This window comes from Sapajus apella, unplaced genomic scaffold (assembly GCF_009761245.1).
Source record: "Sapajus apella isolate SASKATOON/1434 unplaced genomic scaffold, GSC_monkey_1.0 scaffold7, whole genome shotgun sequence".
NCBI lineage: Eukaryota > Metazoa > Chordata > Mammalia > Primates > Cebidae > Sapajus > Sapajus apella.
The window spans coordinates 14,115,516-14,137,668 of NW_022436947.1; the positions used below are offsets into that span (position 1 = coordinate 14,115,516).

The 22,153-nt window shown below is 43.5% G+C and overlaps 1 protein-coding gene across 5 annotated transcripts in view; it reads left to right on the top strand.

Annotated features, from left to right (window-relative positions):
- Positions 1-1,377: 1,377 nt before the first annotated feature.
- Positions 1,378-22,153, top strand: part of GRM8 (glutamate metabotropic receptor 8) — a 788,345-nt gene continuing 767,569 nt past the window's right edge. For 3 of the 5 annotated variants that reach the window (XM_032276086.1, XM_032276088.1, XM_032276090.1), the window contains exons 1-2: positions 1,378-2,006; positions 11,672-12,492. In XM_032276086.1, coding sequence (XP_032131977.1) covers positions 11,983-12,492 — 510 coding nt within the window. In that variant the 5' untranslated portion in view covers positions 1,378-2,006; positions 11,672-11,982. Of the gene's footprint in view, positions 2,007-2,374; positions 2,675-11,671; positions 12,493-22,153 lie in introns of those variants that run through there. The other 2 variants (XM_032276087.1, XM_032276089.1) reach the window with 1 other exon arrangement.

Here is a 22,153-nt window from a genome sequence, read left to right on the forward strand (position 1 = left end):
AGCTAGAGAACCCAGCTCATTTTCTCTCTCCAAATCCACCTCTCTCCCTCTTTTGTTGTTGTGGCCATAAAATAATGATTCTACGATCAAAGAACCTCTCATGGGGAGATGGGAGAGGGAAGGGAACGAAAGGGGAAGAGGTGCCTTGGGCTGAAACCTGTAGATTTTTCTAAGTGATAAAGGGCAAGCGTCATGTTTTGAAATTAGGAGAGAGACAGCTATCTCCTCAATCGAAAGTGTGCACATTAAATCCAGCCTTGGGAAAAGCCAACACAACCAGGGAGGAAGTGCTATGGGGTTTTGAAGCCAGGCAGCTGTGATTTCTGGCTTTAATACTTTCCAGTCGTGTCTCTAAGCCTCGGTTTCTTCCTTCATCTGTAGAGTGGGCTTAATGATTTTGATCATCTCACAGAGTTGATGTGACAAAATAACCTGAGCAGAATAATTTATATATATATATATATACACACACACACAGGAATTAATGCAAGATTCCTGACATGATGCTTTTAAGTTCATGATACTTAGGAAGATAAAATTCATTGCAGACATGCTGAACGGAGGACTAAAGCCTCCCTTTTCGGGGTCTCTCCTGTCCTTCTCCATCCTCTTATCTCCTGGGTTGCCCGCTCTCCCCCAGGCGCCCCGCTCTCCCTGGCTCGCCCGGGCCTGTGGCGCCGCCTGCAGTTGCGCGCGGCCGCCTCTAGATGGAACTTTCTCACCAACACAAGGCCCGGCCGGGGCAGCTTCCCGGGCGCTGGGCGGCGAGGGGCCTGGTTCTCTTATTCCGGTGGGTGCGGGGTCGGGGGGCTTGGGTAGTAACTAGCGGGGAGAGCACTGGGCTGTGTACGTCGAGCCCGGCAGGTTTCCACAGGCGGCATGCGGAGGGAATCCCGAGGTTTCCCTGCAGAACCCGAGCGCGGTTCCCCCGGAGTTTCCTGCCCCGCGTCTGCGGCTCCTTGAATCATCTCAATGAAATGACCGTCCCGGCAGCCACCCACGCCCCCTCTTTCTCAGTGCCCGCAGAGGGACCGCGCTGTGTGGTACCTCGAGCCTTGGGGGCCCTGTAGCACGCGTTCCCCAGGCCCTCGGGGGCAGGAAGCGGGGAGACAATCTCCTGAGCCGCTGGGCGGGACAAATGGCGGAACCGCCGCGCGGCGCGAGGCAAACTTTGCAGGGGAACCGCGTAGCTTACGGGCTCTACTTTAAGCGTCTCCGACAAGAAAGCAGCATGTGGCGCGACACTTGTCATCTACCATGTGTTATTCTTGGTGACGCTTTCTGGATCTGTGTTCACAGGGGACCCGGGCTCCCAGGTACGGCCCGCAGTGCTCGGGCGGGTGTCGCGCCTCCTCGCGCCGGTCCCGGGCTCGCCAGGCAGCCGGAGTCGCTGGGCTCCTCCACAGCCATGTTCCTCATTCTACCGCTCCCGCTTCTTCCCCGCCTCCCACCATCCTACACTGCCGTTGGGTCCTCCCTTCTGTCTTGGGGGCGGGAAGGTGGGGGTGATTTTTAAAAATCAGAACTATTGACATTTCTGGTCTCCTCGTCGCTTCGGACTGAAGCGCGGAGGGGGATCCGCGGGCCGAGGGTCCCCCCTCCCTGCTTGCACCAGGGCCGCTGGGTGACACCGAAATCCAGAGGCTCCCGCCCCTCGGGGGTTCCTCCTCCCGCTTCCCGAGGTGACTGGTTGGCGCGAAGGGATTGGCGATCCCGGGCGCGATCCCGGCCGCGGCTCCCCGCGCCGTGCCGGGTGAATGGCCGCGGGCGGAGGATCTGGAGGCGCCGGCCGCAGACCAATCGCGACCGCCGTTGGGAGTATTTGTTATTCACATGGAAGAGACTTGGCGCCGGCTTGGCCAGCTCAGCCCCCTCATCCCCGAGACCAGCCACAAGTGCTGCCACGGTGCTCGCCTCGCGCGGCGACGGCGGCGGCGGCGGAGGCGCTGACATGGAGCTGCGGGCCCCCCGCGGGCTTCCTCACCGCGCCCTCTGCGGGGAGCAGGGTAAGACTCGCCGCCCGTAAGCAGAGAGAGGATCTGAGGAAAGCAAATGCCGAACCACCGGACAAGAAGCCCCCCGCCCCCAAACTCCCCCGAAACGCCCTGCTTGTTGGAAAAGGAGAATCCCCCTGTTTTATTCCCCTTTCCGTTTTCTTCCCTAAAACTGTTCAGCGGACAGCCAGGTGCACCGTTGCTTCTTACATCACTCTAGTGATTTGCTTTTCCTGAGCACAAGTCGATGGCCCTGCACGCCCGGAGTCTGTGAGAGAACTGGTGGGCGGAGGTGACGAGAATGGGGGGAGAGGGAGAGTGGGCACCAGGGGGCGAGGGGCTGGCCGGGCATTGGAGCTTGATTGGGTGTCTGTTGATTTTACGTTGCAAAGAACAAGGCAGCCACCCCTCTTGTCCGCCCGTGATTACATTACAGTAAAGAGGTTCAGAAAAGAGGGAGGCTTCACCCGGAACTCCCAAGGCTTGGAGATGTGATCCCCCAAAAGTTTAGTCGGCGAATGGGAGGCTGAAGGGCGACGGGAAGGGAGCAGGCGCGCTCGGCGCTCTGACGGGGCGTGCGGCGGCAGGATTTTAAAGCGCTCTGCCTCGGATCGCCTGCCCCGGGTGACCTCCCGGACCTGCCCTGGCGGAATTCGGACTTGCCCCGCCGAGATGACGAGGTATCTTAGTTGCGCGAACCTAACGGGAGGGATTTCCGAAGTTAGCGGTTTCCGGGATGAGTCGGGGTAACCCCCGCCTTCTGAGCGTGGGCTGGATGGATGTCTAACCAGGAACTCGGGAGGATGGGGGTCGCTGGGGAATCCGGGCGCTTCGGGTCCTCGACAGAGCATCCCCACACCGCGCTCGCTCTGCCTCGAGTTTGCGTTCTCCGAGTTAGCCCGGCGAGCTTGGGATTTCCGTGCCCCCCTTTTGTGGCTTTCGGGAAACGCCGGAGTTCTGTGTCCCGTTGGGGGTTGGGGGATTGAGAAAAGATCTCGGGGATCTTGTTTAAAAGCAAAGCAAACGCGCCCCGACAGCTCCTCGGTAGCTGTCGCGGCCGTCGCGGCCCCAGTTTCTGGCGGCTCCGCACGGGTTGTGGGCACTTGGGCAGCCAGGTGCGGCGGGGGGGGAGGCTGCATCCCCAGCGCGCGGGAGCACCGGGGCGGCGCCGGAATGCCCCGGGGCGCGGGAAAGGCGAGATCAGCTGGCGCTTCCCCCTCGGCCCTAGTCTCTTATCTACCCAGAGCGCGGCTTCAACAGCCTAAAGCACTGAGAAGAAAAAGGAACGTGCGGCGGGGAACAGGGGACCCCGGCAGGCTGAGTGGCCGCTGTTACGGTAGAGCTAGAGACAGAGAGGTAGAGATTGACCGCTCAGCCACTCCAAGAGCGAGCCCATCCGCCCATCCAGAAAGCTCGGAGATTCCTTGAGCTTCCTACAGTTGGTGAAAAGATAACAGAATCACCAAAAAAAAAAAACAAAAAACAAAAAACAAAACCAAAAAATTCCCTCTGTCTGACACGCGCTCCTTTGGTGCAAATGAAATGCGAGGGACACGCCAGTCACCCAGTTGCGCAAACGGCACCCCCGCGGTTCCTTGGGGAATTACTTCCCCTGTAGCCCAGATTGTGAAGCCTGGGATGTCTGCGCACCCAGGATAGCGGGAGTGAAAACAGACCCCCTCTCGGGTTGCATTAACCCATACCTTTAAGTCCTCTAAGCAGTCCCTCTCCGGGAGGGAATGCCTTCTTTGCGGTTTGGGGGATGATCCTTTCCCACAAACCTGAAGGTGCGGGAGTTTCTGGAACACCCAAAAATGTGCTAGGGTCTGGGTTACTACCGCGATTGAATACAAATCCTGCCAACGGACAGACTGGAAAACAAGGCTGGCGGTGGAGATACTTACAAGAAAAATCATGAACGGGAGAAATGCAGTCCTATGATAGCTTGTATTTTGCCTGAAAGAAAAATAGAGAAAAAGAGCCACCAGCAGGTAGATCTTGGATAAACAGCTTATTGCACTTGCCTGTAATTTCCATTTTCCGTTATGAAATTGTTTGTCAATAATTGCAAATGGCTACAGAAACCACTTTAGTTTACCTTGGTCACTTGCTTGTGAACAATACGTGAAAGATCTCTGTAGGAGGCAGAAATCAGCTGTGTGCAATTCATTCTCTGGTTCTTGAATATATGTGGCTTGATAATTTGGAAAAGAAAAGCTTTCTCCATCAGGGAAAACGAACCAAGATTTTTAAAAATGTAATTTCCCATTTTAGAGTCAACTACAGGTTGTACTGTGTCTAAGACAGGGAATTCTTGCTTTAGAATAAAGAATGTGGGGAAAAATAGATGACAGGAGGCTTTGTAGGAGACAATTGACCCGGAATAAAGAAGAAGATGCTGAGAACATGGTTCTCTATACTGTTATGTAGGCTCAATTTGTTCTGTTTGGATTGTGCTAGCTAGTTCTGCCCTATTATGCATCCTTGGAAAGTTATAGCTGCTTGAATAATTCTAAGAACATCTACATCCAAAAGGAATAGAGTAAAGGAAGAGCTGAGCTCCAATGAGTGCAGGAGAAAGTTAGAGGTCTGGAGAGATATGCTCTTTTCAAAGTTGGCTGAGCAGGTTGAAGCTGCTGGGAGGCTTGTTTAATTGGTATTTATGCAGCAAATAACCCGCTGACATTCACATTGGCAATTGTGTGGCAACCTTTGTGTTCCATTTTCTTGAGGGCTGACACATAGCACACTACACACATGTTTTTTCCTTCCAAGTTTCCTTCCCACCACCTTCCTCAGGTAGTTAGAATGCCCATCATGAAGATGACCTTGCTTTAGTTGGGGGAGTGGAGTTGCTCTGTCCCAGTGTCTTAGAGGATGCTGCTTGAATTTATCTTGTCCTGGACTCACAGCAAAGACCTGGCCCCATCTCTATGCCTGGCAAGTTGGCTGGCTTGTGGAGTTTCAGGAAACTTGCTGTTTTCTTGATAGACTCTGGGCAACCCCAGACTCATACATGTGGTTCATTCACTAGGGATGGTCACTTCATGTTGTTCCAGGAGATGCTATGAGCAGAGAGTTGGCTGGATCTTATTGTTTCCACTTCAAGACAGATTTTTTTTTTTTTTCTGCTAGGAATTGGAATTTCAATTTGGGCTTTCTCTCTGTCTTATTTTTTTCTTTTCTTTATTTATTTATTTATTTATTTTGGTGAGGAGTATTTACATTATCATAAGAACAGTTAAGATGGTTTTTTCTTTGATTTTCATTTCTACTTGGTACTTTGATAAATTGTGGCAAACTCACCCACTCATTGGGAGGGACCCTGAGCATAATGTCTCGTCCCAGGGCACCCTCTTTGAATGGTGGGCATTGCTGTTGGAATGATTTGAGAGGTGCCATTGAGAGGATCCTGACTCCTAGCTCCATGCTCTGGCTTGTTGCATCGCCAGCCTTAACCATTATTAATGGTGATATTTCTTTTGTAAAGGAATTATGGCTCTCCTAGGAATCATTTCGAGAATGCAGATATTCCATTTGGGGATGACAGTAATGCATCTTAAGGCTTTGATACCTACTAATGAATCCATTCACTCCCTGGGGAGGGCCAAGGTAATGAAAGAACAAAGGCACTGAGGGAAGGAAGACACCTAGCTCTGCGGAGGCCAGGGCAAAGCAGGAGGTGAGCAGAAGTGGGAAGATCGAGGAGAGGCCCCAGAGGAGTATGTGGAGATCGATCGTTGGACACATGTGTTGCCAATTTCATACTTTTCCAGGCAGGCTTATGTCTAAAGCTAGAAAACTGCAGGCTATTTATTGGCTGACTTCTCCAGGGGTCATGACCAAGCGGTAGAAGCAGCATATTCTGCCCATACTTAGGAAGGTTTCAAGTTGTCCTGTTTTCACAACAGGAGATTATCTTGCCACCACTTTCTTCAGAATAGCCCTTTAGATGCTCAGTGTCCATGAGCTTTAGTTCTCCAGGTCAGACATGGTACTTCCATTGACTTCTTGCGTCCTTTCCAGTTTCCCTTCAAGCTCTTCATATAGGCTTGCCAGGGTTGATTTTTTTGAACCTGTGAGCCTTCTTAAGGTCTGACTGGCCCTAAGTGTGTTGAGGAAGTGGTTTTCTTAGATTTTCTAAGTACAATACACCACTAACATATTTTAGTTCTAGGATTGATTGTTAAACTAATAGTATCCCTGTGCCTTCTTAACAGCACTTCGAAGTTTATAAAGCACTTTGATACACATTATATTGTTTGATTACACAAACTAGGAGGTGGGGGGAAATCACTCCCCATTTTAGAAACAAGGAAACTGAGATCTGGTGAAGTGACCTTCCTAGGGTTACACAGTGAGTATTGGGGGAAGTAAGACTAGAATCAGTGTCTCCTAGGACTCTAGAACATCTCACTCATGGTCCATATGATCAAATCAGGATTAGTTTTATATCCAGCATGGCCTCCTGTCCCCAGGGGCTTGGAGTAAGGGAAAGAACGTAATGGCAGTCCTGCATTTGAATCCTGATCTGAGACTTTAGACACAGTCACATAATGTTTCTGTTTTCAGGTTCCTTTGATCCTGAATGAAGGCTGTGATATCAACCTTATAGTTGTATTTTAGAGGGAAATGAAATAATGTGTCTGCACCTCTAGACGCTGCAGGCATTCAGTAAGTGTTGGTGTCACCTGCTTTCTCTCTTCTTATCTGATACATATTATAAAAAGTAGCTTCTCATTACTTTAAATATGGTCTCTTTGTGTAATAGCTGTGTTATTGGAAAAATGAGGGAACAAATTGAATTCTACTAAATCAGATTTTTTTTAAATGCCAGGGATTTAGCTATTTAAAGGAAACCTGGGGTGAATTCTTTTGTAATGCAAATAATCACTTTCTAATTTATCTGTTTAGTAAGTCGAGCTTCTTCTGTATCAGATTTTTTTAATATGAGGCTGGCTTGTGTAGAAGAGCTTTCACAATCCTCTCACTGATGAAAAGAAGTCACTAAACTTGCAAACAAAATCAGTTATTGTATTCAGTTGGCAAAGCCTTGCTCCGATGTTTGAGCATAATCTCATATTCCCTTATTATTAATAATAGAATCTCAGACTAGGAAGCAGGAAGACACCTTAGAGATCATGTGGCCCATCTCACTCATTTCACAGGTGAGGAAATGGAAGCACATAGAGGTGAGGGGACATGTTCAGTGTCACCAGCCAGTGACTGTCAAAGATCTGATTCCAGGCCTCTGTTGCCAGGGGAGAGCTCTGTCTGCCCCATCCTCACTCTGCCCCACCAAAAAACCAAGAATCCACAGACATGCATACATATTGCAGCATGGGAGATGACACAGAAATATGATGCATTTTCAAAAACAACCAAAAGTGCTGCAAGTGTGGGCAGTCATATAAATTGATGATAATATTCAGTCTAACCTTTTTGTTAAAGAGCTGAATGGAATGCAGCATAGGAATGTTGCTTTGGCCTTTTTATGAGAAAAAAAAGACAAATCTTGACCAGTGGTATTCCTCAGCAAGGATTTTACCCTGTTGTATGTTAATCGTACCTGCTAAATGCCCAAGGAAGATGTGATGGCAGACCCTGAGAGACTCTGCATGTGTTGGTGGGTGTGTTCCCATTGGCATCCACCTGGCCAGGAGACCTAATTAGGGGCAGAAGTATTTGGACAAACCACAGAGGATCTTCTCAGCCCTTTGAGAGATTCAGAAATCACCTCCCTGGAAATGCCCCCAGATTGTCCCTTCCTAAATAGCATTTTATTGTTCTTCCAGAGCTTAAGCATCAAAGATGCACACCTTTCTGAAAGATTGCAGTGGAGGGGCAGGCCCCTTCCCTTCTCTTGTGCTGCCACAGATAGTCCCTGCAGGCAGTACTGGGGGCTTTCCACAAGGACAGGACCCATCTTTTGGGACAGACGACTTTGGTGGCACTGCCGCTCAACAGCTCACCAGCTCAGGGTTTGGGGCCACATTCAATCCTTTGAGCCGTCTTTTCTCATTTATACAAGAACTAATTCCGTAAATGAAAATTTATGGAGATGCTATGTTAGGTACTTGACACTGGTACAGAGAAGATGTGTAGAAAATAAAGCAGAATTCAGGGCTCTGGCCAGTGAGGAGGTGTCCTTCTGGCCTTTTAGGAAACAGAGCACATTTAGGGAGCCACAGGCTCAGGTTCCAGCCAGAGTGACTGCTTCCAGGAGCCTTAGGCCAGGGGATTGCCCATAGAGGGGTCAATGGTGTATGATATGCCCTGTAAGTGAGGGTGTGTTGGCAGGGGTATGCACAGGAAGGGCTGTGAGGGTTCATGGTTAAGCCTCCCCTTAAGGTTGCATGGCCCCTCCCTGTGGGCCGAGACAGTGCTGAGACGATTTGTCCCCCTCTGAGATTGGTTTCAGGAGTCCAGACCTCACACCTCCTTGAAAAAGTCCATCACATCCCAGAGGAAGGTCAGTTTGAGAAAAGAGCTGTTTATACTTTAAGTCAAGCACAGCACACAAAGTTTGCATATATAACTATGAAGGATTATGATTTCTTTAAAACTCATTGACCCAAACTAGGATAAGTTTGGATTAAAGCTCACAAGAATTGTATAAGAGCAAGATAAGTAATTTAAGATTATACAACGAAACCTAATTGATATAGTTACTCACAAACTTTCAAATGTATTTTTCCTTAGATTTTTTAAAATGGGAAACTAAACCTTCTGGCAATGGAGTCTGTGATTTTTATGACAGTGTATCAGATTTTAAAATAACTGCAAGATTTAAATATTTTATAAGTAGCTCTGCTTTTATTTTTTAAAGTGACAAACGAAATTCAGCAAAAGCTCACCAACTGGGCAAGTACAGAAAGAGTCGCTCTGCTCTAGTACAAAATGAATTACAGACTAAGAAGTTAGCAACAATAATTCCTGTTTACTGAGCCAGGTACTGTGCTTTCTATGCATGCTCTGTGGCAGGTTCTACCACCCCTTTAGAGACAAAAAAAGCAAGCTTACATGCAATCAATTCTATGTTCCAGAGATGGAAACTCCAGCAAAAATTTATGTGAGCTGTCCGATAAGTGAAACTAAAATGAAACCAAAACTGAACCTCAAGTTTTCCATTTCGGTGCACTTGACCACTAAACAAAACTGATTCCTGCCTCATTGCTATTCATCCCCCAACCTTTTTTTTTTTAAAATATTAAAGCTCTAAACAAAGCTATAAGATACCAAAGAGAGTAAACAATATTGCAAACACCAATAATTTTTAAAGTGACTCAATTTTATTACTTTCTGGACCATATAGCAAGTGGAACTAGGTTAATGTCACATGGATAGGTAAGGATTCATTGTGATGAACAGATGGGCTGTTTGTATGTCGTCTATAATTGAAAGCCATTTATTCTCTTAGGTGTAAGTACTTGGGAGATGGCTTGGTGTAAAGAGGAAAGGCGGGCTTTTGGAGAACAACAGGCCCCATCCACTGCCCCTAAAAAGACATTTCTCCTTCACCTTATTTATCCATTTAGTCTGGGCTCTGTCAGAACGAGGGTCAGCCCAGCCATGTGGACTTGGTCTCAAATTCTCAACTAGTGATCGGAGTTAATGAGGTTTTACTATCATGTGACTGGTTTTCCTTGTGAAACTGTGAAACACAATATTAACTTCTCTTAATGGGTGGCTGGTGTAATTTATGGCCTATCACTTAAACGGTTTCATCCAGAAAGTCAGGTTGACTTTCTGAGTGTTTCCTTTTGTGGAATGCCTGAGGTCAGGCTGTTATTGAATCACAGATTTTCTGAGGGAAAAGCAGCTGCTAGGAGAATGGAGTGTGAGGGACTAACAGTTAAGTGGTGAGAACAATCAGAAAGGACTGAGTATTTTGGGGGAAGCACAGTGGAAATCTAAGGCTTAATGTGTGCCGGGAGGCAGGGAATACTTGTCTTAGGCTGCACAGAACTGTTTCAGCTGAGTGGGCCATTGGCTGGCCAGGCTGCCAGGTGGTTGCTCAGAAATATGGGGCAGTGGGTTGCTATGAGCCCCTCTTTTCTAATTTGAAAATGCAAAAAGTGCAGCTTTCTTTGAAGGCATTTGGGCATATGTTCAGTTATCCCCCAGGGAAGCACCATCTTTCCTTTTGGGACAAGAAGGATGAAAAGAGAATTTTATGAACTGGAACTTGAACAAGTGAATGGAAAATACAAGCAGATGTTGGTTGGCTAGGGTACAGGAGAACTGTCCAAATTTCAGATTTCAAACTCATATATAAATAGGTTAGAAATGAGCATTAGATTAACCATCCTGCCAAAGTAAATTGGTGCTGTTTATTCTCTTAATGAGATGTGCATTACAAATCTCAGATTCCCTGTGTTAAGTCAGTTCTCATTTTCAGTCACATCTCTTCAAAAGTCGTTTGACAATAATAATTGTTCTCACTCATAGGTGGGTGTTGAACAATGAGAACTCATGGACACAGGGAGGGGAGCATCACACACTGGGGTCTGTTGGCGGGGGCAAGGGAGGGATGGGGTGGTGGGGAGGTTGGGGAGGGATAACATGGGGAGAAATGCCAGATGTAGGTGATGAGGGGTTGGAGGCAGCAAACCACATTGCCATGTATGTACCTATGCAACAATCCTGCATGATCTGCACATGTACCCCAGAACCTAAGTACAGTAATAATAATAATAATAATAATAAACAAAAGTCGTTTGAAAAAAATCTTATGTAATTTAGGGGGAAGGCTGTAGGAAAAAAACTTTTTCTGTAGATTTGCCTGTAGACTTTTTCACCCAAGTTATTTCTAGTCTTGATGAAATAGCTGTTTTCCCCACCGAGTCAGACAAAATTAAGCAGCTCTTCAACTGATCACCAACTCTGATTTACTCCTAGTGATTCTGGGATCAAGGCATGTTTCTCTCAGAGCTGTTAGTGTACCCATTGCTCCCACCCTGACAAATTAATTGGAAACCCTGACAATGGTAATAGGAAAATCTTCACAGGTCACCTTCCCTGCGTGTTTCATTTTCAAGCCTTTGTTTTCTTACCAGAGAAGAATAAGATAATTTATATGAATTAGCTGACTTTCTCTGTTAATATTTTTCACAAGCTACAAAACTTACACATTTTTAGCTCTTTGGGTGGATTTATCTTCTTCGCTTTTTTGTAATTGAATAATCACATTTTCCTACTGAGTAATTTGAGGCACCAAGAAAAAAAGTCATTAACAGATGACTGGCTTGTTGAATACATCACAGAAAATAACACTTTATTATGATTTTGTTGACGAAATTTGAATGCTAAATTCAGATAGCTGCAAAAAAATAAAAACAGATTTGAAAAGAAATGGTGCCACCCATTGCAGGATTTTTACCTTCATGGAAATAAGGTTTATTGAAATAAAATGATAAATAAAAATGCTTTCTGGTTTGGGAGAATCAACCTAGTTTCTGATACTGACTGTTTGTTTCCCTTGCTCCAAAAGTGTCATCAATCTCCCTGTTTAGATGCAGTGCAGCCAGGTGTTCAGAATCACAGGGGGACAAAAAGAATTAGTTTCTTACTGAATAGGGGATTTTTTTTTTAAAGAGGCTGGCATAAACAGGGCTGAAAAATGTGAAACATCTAGACTCACTGAACTGAACCCCCTTTTTTCCCCCTCTTCCCAGGAATAATTTTGCTACAAGGCTGATTTCAAGGACATGAATTGTTGACCTCATCCCAACATCAGAACCTCAGACGTTCTAATTTTTGCACCATTCCAGGCAAGTTGATCTTATAAGGAAATAAAATTGAACCTTAGGGGTCTGATGGGAATTCACTGTGACGTTCAAATCAAGAAAACTTGCTGATGCCCACAGAGCCTTTTCCCCATGGGCCCTGATGGTAGCCTCCAGAAGGCGCAGCCTCAGGTGGTCCCCCTTCTTCTGTGGCAAGAATAAACTTTGGGTCTTGGATTGCAATATCACCTGTGGAGAAAATGGTATGCGAGGGAAAGCGATCTGCCTCTTGCCCTTGTTTCTTCCTCTTGACCGCCAAGTTCTACTGGATCCTCACAATGATGCAAAGAACTCACAGCCAAGAGTATGCCCATTCCATACGGGTGGATGGGGACATTATTTTGGGGGGTCTCTTCCCTGTCCATGCAAAGGGAGAGAGAGGGGTGCCTTGTGGGGAGCTGAAGAAGGAAAAGGGGATTCACAGACTGGAGGCCATGCTTTATGCAATTGACCAGATTAACAAGGACCCTGATCTCCTTTCCAACATCACTCTGGGTGTCCGCATCCTCGACACCTGCTCCAGGGACACCTATGCTTTGGAGCAGTCTCTAACTTTCGTGCAGGCATTAATAGAGAAAGATGCTTCGGATGTGAAGTGTGCTAATGGAGATCCACCCATTTTCACCAAGCCCGACAAGATTTCTGGTGTCATAGGTGCTGCAGCAAGCTCCGTGTCCATCATGGTTGCTAACATTTTACGACTTTTTAAGGTAGGTAAAGGCATTGTCTTTCTGACCATTGTGAAAGGACAGTGAAATGCTATGACTCCAACTGCAGGTATGGGAAGAAAGTGAAGATGGCGAAGGTGCTCATAGACCCTTTCGGGTTCCTCAAATGGGGCATTCTGTGTCTAAGTTTCTGTATGTATTGGTTTAGTTCCATTACTTACAATTAACTGGATTAATTTTGACTCTGGTTTTTTTTTTTTTTTTTTTCTGACCAAAGAGAAAGGTGAAAAGTTCTGTAATATACTGGGTCCTTGTCATCTTGGGACAACCTCCTTATTAGGCTCATTTTAAATCAAAGCAAGCATTTTTAAAGAGAATAATAAACTCTTAGCGCATTTATCATAGAAAACGTTTCTGTGGTATTTGAGCTATTTAATTTACTTTGTGAAACTTCTTTAAGGTGGGATGCTGTGTTGTGACAAAAGTTCATTCCCGAAGAAACAGTATTTATTACTAATGTGTAGATGGGAGTGACATTCTGGGAGATAAGATGACCATAAAATTGTCAGACTTGTTATAACTACAATAGAGCAGAACCTTATTAATTCAGACTGCTCTGATACAGACTTAGAATAATTATATATAATTCTTATTGCATTAAAAGTTCAAATTTAGCAGGATAAATCAAGACTTTTTGATTTAGGTTTGGTGATCTATTATCCATATGTTGCATTGATATATTGAATAAAATTGGAAATATGGAATAATACATGTAAAAACACTTTGAAAAGTATAAAGTGCCATAAAAATAAGGTTATTGTTAACTCACCATTTTCATTGACTTTCTCATTTATTAATAACCAGTATGTAGTCTTCTGTAATAGACATAATTTGTTTAATTGAAAATACTTCTCACTGGTTTCTTACTCAGTGGGACATGAATTTTTCAACTTAATCTGAATTAATGAGCCTTTGTTTTATGTTGTGAAAAGTGGTTCTTATACACATTAGATTTAAACATATTAAAAGAATATGGAGAAGTTGGACAGATGACAGATATTATGACAAATATGAACAAAGTGATGGGAAATGTCACACCAAAGATGAAAGATATTGAATCAAAGCATTTCTGGCTTGGCAGATATCTTCGGGGCACATCTAGTCTGGCCCACTCATGGTGCTGGAATCCTCTTTGTAACATCCCCTTGAGTGGCTGTGCAGCTTCTGTGTGGATTTCCCTAGTTTGGAAGAGAAAATGCTGTGAGGCAACTTAATGGCTATTTTCAGATTGATGAAATTTTCTCAAATAAGGAGGATGCTAAACAGAAGTTCTCTGTGTCTAAGGAGTCCTGAAGAGGCACACACAGGCTTCAGGGTGTGCTGGAGACATTTGAGCAGAACATTAAGAAGCACCTCTTGGCAGTGAAAAGGACACAATTAAAACATGTAGCCAGAGTTGCCCTGGTTCTCCATCTCTGGAAACTTTCAAGGGAAACTAGGCAGTTGTTAACCATTTCTCTTGGGTTAGCAGACTCCTTGCTTAGAGGGAAGACGTGGAGCCAGACTTTTCCAGGTTTCCTCCCACATCTTGGATTCCTCCCAGCCACCCCAGTTCTGTGCCATGTGGCATTTTCTGCTCTGGGGTGAGGTCCAGCTCAGACATTTCTGTAACTCTTCTCTCTGATTTGAACTCCCTCCTCACCTGCTCCAAGGTATCTCTTTTCTATTTTTAACTTAGCAACTGTGGTTCAAAAACACCACTTTTAGAGGAGAGGAAAACGTTCATAAGAATTTTCTCCTTTTGGTTTCCCTCCCTTTATAAACCAGTTCTGGCTCCCGCCAATCCCATTGTAATTCCTGTGAATCTTGGCTGCCTCCTGTAGTCTGGTGCCCAGCCAAAAGTGGGCAAGGATTTGAGGAGTGTGGTAGATAAGGTGCTCATATGAAGTTTTCCAAGCTTGTTTGCATTTTTTTTTTTTTTTGCCATAGAATCAACTTATCTGCAAAATGGGAATAATAAGATTGTATTAGGTTGTTGGGTTTATTTAATAGGAAAATGCAGGTGAAGGCTTCCATCAGGACCTGGTCATGTCCTTTGGTTTTTTGGGCCATTGAAGGAAACTCTAGGCCACTTGAAGGCAACAGGGGTTTAGTTTTTATGCAGGGGGGATCTGGCTTCTCTCTGTTCTTCCCTCACCGACTGGTTAATTCTCTTAATTTCTTGGGTTATTCTGGAGGGACCCCATCTGACTGGGTAAGAGAGTTCTACTGACCCTCTGGGCAGCGTCCAGTGCCCCAGGCCATCTCTTGAGACACTGACCAGCACACGAAAGGGCAGCAGCTCTTGCCGCCGTTGACTGAAGTGCAGGGAATGGGTCATTTATCGCCAGGAGGGGGTGCTGTTATGGTACTTGTCATGACTAACATGCTAGTTCACTGGCCCAGAGTGAGCATTTAACATCTAGAAGCAAATCCTGTTATTAACCAAGTTATTGGACTTGAAAATTGTCATTCAAAAGTCCATCAGTGAGAAAATGTAGGTGCCTACTCCATCTTACAGGTGATTCTGGAACCATAGAATATGAATTAGGTAATAGCAACTTATCATTATTATGCTACTTTAATTTACTTTGGTTTTTATGCAACTTTCAGCTAGCACTCCATTTGTAATAATTATGAAACAATTGGGATAGAAAGTTGTCCACTTTATGTATGGATGACTTCTGTTTATACATGTATGCTAGGATGGACATGAAATATTAGAATAGTTATCAGAGGAATGATTAGTAGTTAATGCATTGGAGATTGGCATATAGTTCCTTTTTAAAAAATAATGCTTTTCTTAAATAATAATTTTCCAAAGGCCATGGCTTGAGTAAAAATATGTTTTATGACAGTTTTTTTCAAGCTTGGGCCCTTTCAGGGTAGCAAAAGACTCACAGAATCTGAAAATATGCCCAGAAATTAACGTATTGCTACTTATTCCTGGATAATGCAGTTGAAGAAGATAGAGCATCTCCACTGAAAACATGCAATGAACCTTGATCAGAAGGAATACAAACAAGGTCTTAATTCATGAACTTACTCACTGTCCTGCTCAACAATACACATAAATTGGGGTTTTAAGAATGTGGTTGAGATGTGTTTCAATTTGTATGGAAAATATTTGGACCAAATTTGGAAGTGATTCCTAAATGTCTCAGTTCTCTCTCTCTTTTTTTTTTTTTTTTTGGTAATTTTTGGGAGACCATCTCTTTTACCTGCAGCATCTTCTGAACTAAATTGCGAAGGAGACACCACCTTCCACGCAGTCCTATTTACCACTTTCTTCAGTCTTGCTCCTCTTATGTCAGCCTCTCCAGTCCTTCCATTCCTAAGTGTTCTCCTAATCAAAACCTGATGCAAGGGATCTGTGTGTTGTCAGTTAACTGCATGTTAGTATGTCTGTGTTTAAGTCAGAGGAGGATTTTATTTCCTGCAGGATCACTAATTGTGGAATGAAATGGGATTTGTCTTTGTAAAGCAGATCCCGACATCAGTTGGGGAGGTTCATTTGGTCCTACAGAGGCTGCACTTGGTGGATAGCCGCCGCCGCTGCTGGAATACAGGTGGCCCTGCTTATCTGATCTAGGGAAGTGGTGTCATCTGTCTTTGTTTCTCTTCTTATCCAAGCTCAGAAGCAAATAAGAAAAAAATGGGCCTCTTTAACTTCGGAAGAGAGTTAAATGAGGGGTTGGAGCTGGACACAACCTGAGAACAGAAGATGCCATGTGGCCTAGGTCCGTAGGATACTGAATGCTTTACTAGACCAGGGATGTTCAACGCCAAGTGTATGATGGGGTTCATTCTGCTGTCGCCTCACCCACAAGGGGTATGGGCTGCATTATTAAAACTACCTGGGAGGCTTTTCGAATGGCAGGATCCAGTGAATGATGTGTGCCTTCCAAGCCCCTCTCCAGGAACTGTTTTTATTGAGAGGAGTGTCTCATATCCCTCAGGTGTGTTGGGAGTGGAAACAAATTTGAGAGTTACAGAACAAGAATTTAATGAACTCAACTTCTTAGATGCACTAGTGTACCTTACACACACACACGTGCACACATACATATATCAGCTGACATGGGGCAGAGCAGTCACCTCGGTGATTGCCCCGCTCATATAGCATGTTAATGGCTTTAGATAACAGAAGTATCAATTAGGATAATGTGACATGTAGCTGTAGAATAGCAGACCCAGAACAGTTCCATCCTATACACAGGTACAAACGACACCTCAGGGGCTTCTGTATTGCAGATAACTCAGTGAAAAGAGGGGCACAGCTTCCCGTTAGAGATTGTGTAGTTTGGAAAGAATTTAAAAAGGAGCGAGTCTTTGGAAATATTTAAGAAGCCCATAGATTTGTGTTTTATAAAGAGGTCAAATTTTTTTTCCTTTTTCTAAAACATTTACACTCCTCCTCTTTAAATTAAAGCAAATCGATTCCTCCAAACACTAATCATATGTCTTACTTTGAGCAAAGATTGAATATTCTACGTTAAAAATAGCACATTGATACTGGAGGTAACTCACATTAATGTCCACAAAGATGAACTGGGTTGTAAGAGGACACTGTCAAATATAATTCCTCTCTTTTTTTGTTTTTCTAGTTAACTTCACCTGGGTTGTTAATTTTCTATCCTTGAAGGATAGGGGTTAGTCTGTAGAGTATCCTTCCCAAAGCAATCAAATGAGTCTTTTAAATATAAATCCATCTGTGGGTGGGCTAGATAATTTCACCCTATGTGGAAGTGTGCTGGTTATAAATGGCTAAAATTGATCTTCATGTGAAGTCAATAAAGTACTGAGAAGCATCTTGTTTCCCTGGCAGTAGTCTTTGCCTGTCCTGCTATGTTTATGAAGATATATTTTCTTTCAAGAGACTCTACCAATTGTAGCAACCACTTCCATAAAGCCACGCATTTTTTGAGTTGTTTATTGCATACAATGGGTTTTATTAGATCCAAAACTTTGAAAAGGTAAATCTGCCATATCTGGGCTCATCTAGAGATGAATTCATAAATAAGTGCAGTCAGTAAACTCAGGAGGAGGTAAATATCCTGTTTAGTCTCACTTGATGGCAAATAGATCATGGAAAATTGGGAGAAGGACTCCTTTAGTCAACTGTTTAGTACTGTAGTAGCAGGGTTTCATTTAACTTTGAAAAGAGCTCACTCTCCTTAGATGAGAGATGACTGGGGGTAAAAAAGAGACCAGATGGAGGTAATTAAATCATGAGGCGTCGTTTTCTCCACCCTGTTCTCGTGTTAATGAGTGAGTTCTCACGAGATCTGATGTTCTTATAAGGGGCTCTTGCCACTTTGCTTGGCAATTCTCCTTCCTGCCACCTCCTGACGAAGGTGTCTTGCTTCTCCTTCCCCTTCTGCTGTGATTCCAAGTTTCCTGAGGCCTCCCCAGCCACACTGAACTGTGAGTCAATTAAATCTCTTTCCTTTATAAATTACCGGTATCTGGCAGTTCTTTACAGCAGTGTGAAAACAGACTAATACAGAGGGCGAATTGGAGAAAGAAGGAAACATGATTATGTTTTGAGAGTTCCTATTTTCATGTGCGTCTTCTTTTTCCTACAAGTTCCCATTTTCTTTAAATGGATTTTTAATGTTGAGAAATTGCATTGTATATTTCAAAATTGTTAAACGCATACATCTTAAATGTTTTCACCATACACCAAAAAAGTGTGTGAGGTGATGGATTCGTTAGCTTAATGACCCCACATTGTAAACATAAACCATCACATTATACCCCATAAATACATACAAATTATTTGTCAGTCAAAAATCAAGTAAAATAATTAAAACACATGAACACATCTTCATTTTGAAAGGTTTAAGCAATAATAGTATAAAAGAAAAGTCCACTTTCAAATACATAAATCTGTTAGCAATACATACACGGATGATTTTGTTAATAGATATGTGACTTATGACTTTTTTTTTTACTTTATATATTTGGGCAAGATTTCCATGTTGGTTAACACAGGTGTACTGCAGTAATTCTCAACTCTGGCTGCATGTTACATTGCCAGCATAGCTTTAAAAAATTATGAATGCCAAAACACTAGCTAAGACTGGTGAAATTGGTTAGGAAATCTTTTAAAAGATCACCAGGTGATTCTGATGTTTGTTCAAGAATGAGAACGGCAAGACTTTTTTTTTTTTTTTAATGATTGCTTGGCTTTTAATCATATGGATGGACTATATTTTACAAATCTCTGATAAACAAGTTACTTCCCATTGCTTTTCTAATCATTTGTCATTTGAAAAACAGTTGAAACAATGCTAGAGCCTCATCCAAATACTATTAGCTCTAGAAAAAATTTTGGTGGTACAGGGCCCATTCTTGGACCAACAAAGGGGCCAGATGAGTGAATTGCCAAAAGCATCTTGCTGTAAGACAGGCTCACAGGACAAACATTCCAAGCCATGTCTCTTCAAAACATGCAGTAACTTATAATCAGCATCGTGGTCATATGCTCAGACAGTTCAGGGAGCATCATGACTCTTGGGTGGAACACATTTTAAACTTCATGAATTTAAATTAAATCTTTTCTTTCCCCTAGCCTTAAATGGCCTGAAATTCTGTAGTGAATATGGAAGACATCTTAAGAGCATACTTAGTGATAAATGCCTATCTTTGGGGTGTTTTAAATGATGAGGTTGTTTGAAAAGTAGTGAGAAGTCTTTCCATAAGAATAGTTTGTAGCTGGATGTTATATATTTTGGTTTACAAAACTGTCTGAAAACCTTGCTAGAAGAAGTCAGGATCTATGTAAATAAATCTGTGTAAGGAAAGTACTGTGCTCTTTCTACCCATTCACCCTGGAGACTGCAGTTTTTTAAATTTTATAGACTTCACTTCTACAGAGCAGTTTTAGGTTCACAGCATAATTGAAGATTGCAGTGGTTTTAACACAGGTGTCTTCCTGGGCTCTTCTGATAGCTTTTTGCAACCTAGGGTAATGCCTTCCTAGGAAGACTTAACATCTGAAGGCTGTCCTATGCCCAGTCCAAGGGCTATCACACTAGCATGTGACAAATCACTCAGTGCTTGTTGAAACACACGTTCCTGAGCCCACCTTCAGAGTTTCTGATTCACGGGAGGCCGGGGGTGGGGTCTGAGAATTGCCATTTTTAATGGTTGAAGCTGATGCTGCTCTTTTCCACATCACATTTTGAGAAGCACTGCTCCATACAAATTGTTTGCTGGCTGACTTAGCAAGTCAAAGTGGGCAAAACAAAAATGAGATTTCGCAATGTTCTGTCTGGCAGCAGCTTTTTTCTTTTGACACACCTGGTTGGATTTCTGTTCATATTGGTCATAATCACAGCAGCTGTTATGTGGATTTATTTTTAATTGTGTGCATTTTTGGAAGTTGTGTTTCTTATTAAGTAATGCATAGCTCAGGAGTAATGATCACTGCGATGGTCACTTAAGTACAATTTCTTAAAGTAGGGTCAGATTACTATTTTATGCATTTTTACTACCTGAGACAGTAGAGCAGACTGATTTAAGAAACTTAGATTGTAAGATACACATTAATTGGGAATTGAGAACAGTAAGAGATGATGGAGGCTATGATTTGTCTCAGCTACCAGCAATTTGTCTTCAGAAACCATGACAGCTACCTCCTGATTTCCATTATGCAATGAGATTGCAAATAACATTCCACAGCATTCTTAATCAATAGAGGGTCACGAGAGGCCCTTGTTTCCCCATGGTGGGAAAAGGTCTTCTTTACCCTTTTAATTGATACAGCACGCTTTCTGGCAAAAGACAGAGACACCTTTATCTATAATTGGGGACTTTTCCTATCCCTAAACACTGTCCTCGCAACATGCGTCTTTACATCTAATCTTTATGTATTCTGAATACATAAGGAACACCAGGCTGGCAAGGTGTAGGGGTCTAGGCATAGCATTGGGCACAGCCACTTTTATGTTTCCAGAATGAGGTCAGTCTCTGCTGTATTACTTCATTAGGCTCAGCAAGCTAATAGACATGTGTTCTCAATGTTGGCCATTAGTCTCCCTCTAAGACTCTTCAAGCCTCCCTCTGGGATTAGGGAGGCTGGTTTCCTGGGTATAATACAGCCCAGCTTAGTCCCAGCTTCAGGGACGTCACGGATCTGTCTCTGTATCCTCTGCAGTGCCACTGAGGCTCCCTTGGGACATGTGGATGGTGACTTACTCTTGCTCTAGTGTCTTACCCTTGCTTCCCTTCACATGGATTGAGAGTGAACTCTAGCTCTGACTAGTGCTTGTACTATTTCTCACTTTATGTTGTGGCCATGCTATTTATTAGTTTTCAAAGTAATTTATCATCTCACCTCAGAGTGTTTGAACTTACATTATTTCTATAACAAATACCATGTCATACTCATGTAAATTTCTTAGGTATTTGTGACTTAGAGATGTTATGTTTGTTATCAGGAGATGTCTGTTCAAATTATAGGTTATTTTAATATATTTATCTGGTGGTGCTGATACTCTTGAGTAAAATAGATTAATATGAATTTTACGAAATAAGTTGGACTCTGTAGTCAGACTGCCCAAGTTCAAATTTTGACATAATGGCTTAACTGTGTTACCTTAAGCAAGGTAGTTAATCTCTCTAAATCTTAAGCTTTCTTATCTCTTAAAAAAAACCACCCAGATAATAATAGTACTTTTTTCATAAGGTTTTTAATGAAGACCAGTAAGATATAGTTCAGAGAATCCTAAGCAGAATCCCTGGTCCACAGTAAGTACCATAAATGTTTGTTATGATGATAATGAGGAGGAAGATATTTATGTCTGCTATTAAGATATTCATTTTGAGTGGTACCTCTCCTCCAGTTTCTCAGCCATTCATACTGATTTGCCCCGTTTTGTGAACAAAGGCAGATTAGCGTTAAAGGTGTAGTCTGGTCAAGAAACAGAACTGATGGGCCAGGTGTGGTTACACACACTTGTAATCTCAGCACTGTGGGAGGCTGAGGTAGATGGATTACTTGAGCCCAGGAGTTCAAGACCAGCCTGGGCATATGAGACCAGCCTGAGCAACATGACAAGACCCTGTCTCTATAAAGAAAAATACAAATATTAGCTGGGTGTGGTGGCATGCTCTTGTATTTCCAGCTACTCTGGAGGCTGAGGTAGGGGGATTACTTGGGTCCTGGTGGTTGAAGCTACAGTGAGCCATGATCATGCCACTGCATTCCAGTCTGGGAAACAGAATGAGACCCTGTCTCTGTCTGTCTGTCTGTCTGTCTGTCTGTCTGTCTGTCTCTCTGTCTCTCTCTCTCTCTCTCTCTCTCTGTGTGTGTGTGTGTGTGTGTGTGTACACACACACACACACACACAATAAAGGAAACAACTGATGACAGGTCTCGATTGGCTTTGTCATAGCGCAAAGCTATCTAGTTTTTCTGAAGGCCAAACTTGAGACTAGGACTTAATTGGCTCACATTCCAGCCAAATGAGTTAAGAAGATGGTGTACTGCTATCTTTTCCAAGTCCATGTGTTGGTTGATAAGAGTCAGTTTTATTCAAAAAATAGAAAACCAAGAGAAACATTGGTTTTCTTTTTTTAAGTAAAGATAAGTTGCACTAAATTTTAATATTGTTTCTGTACCCAAAGAAAAATATCCTTAGGATTCAATTATGAA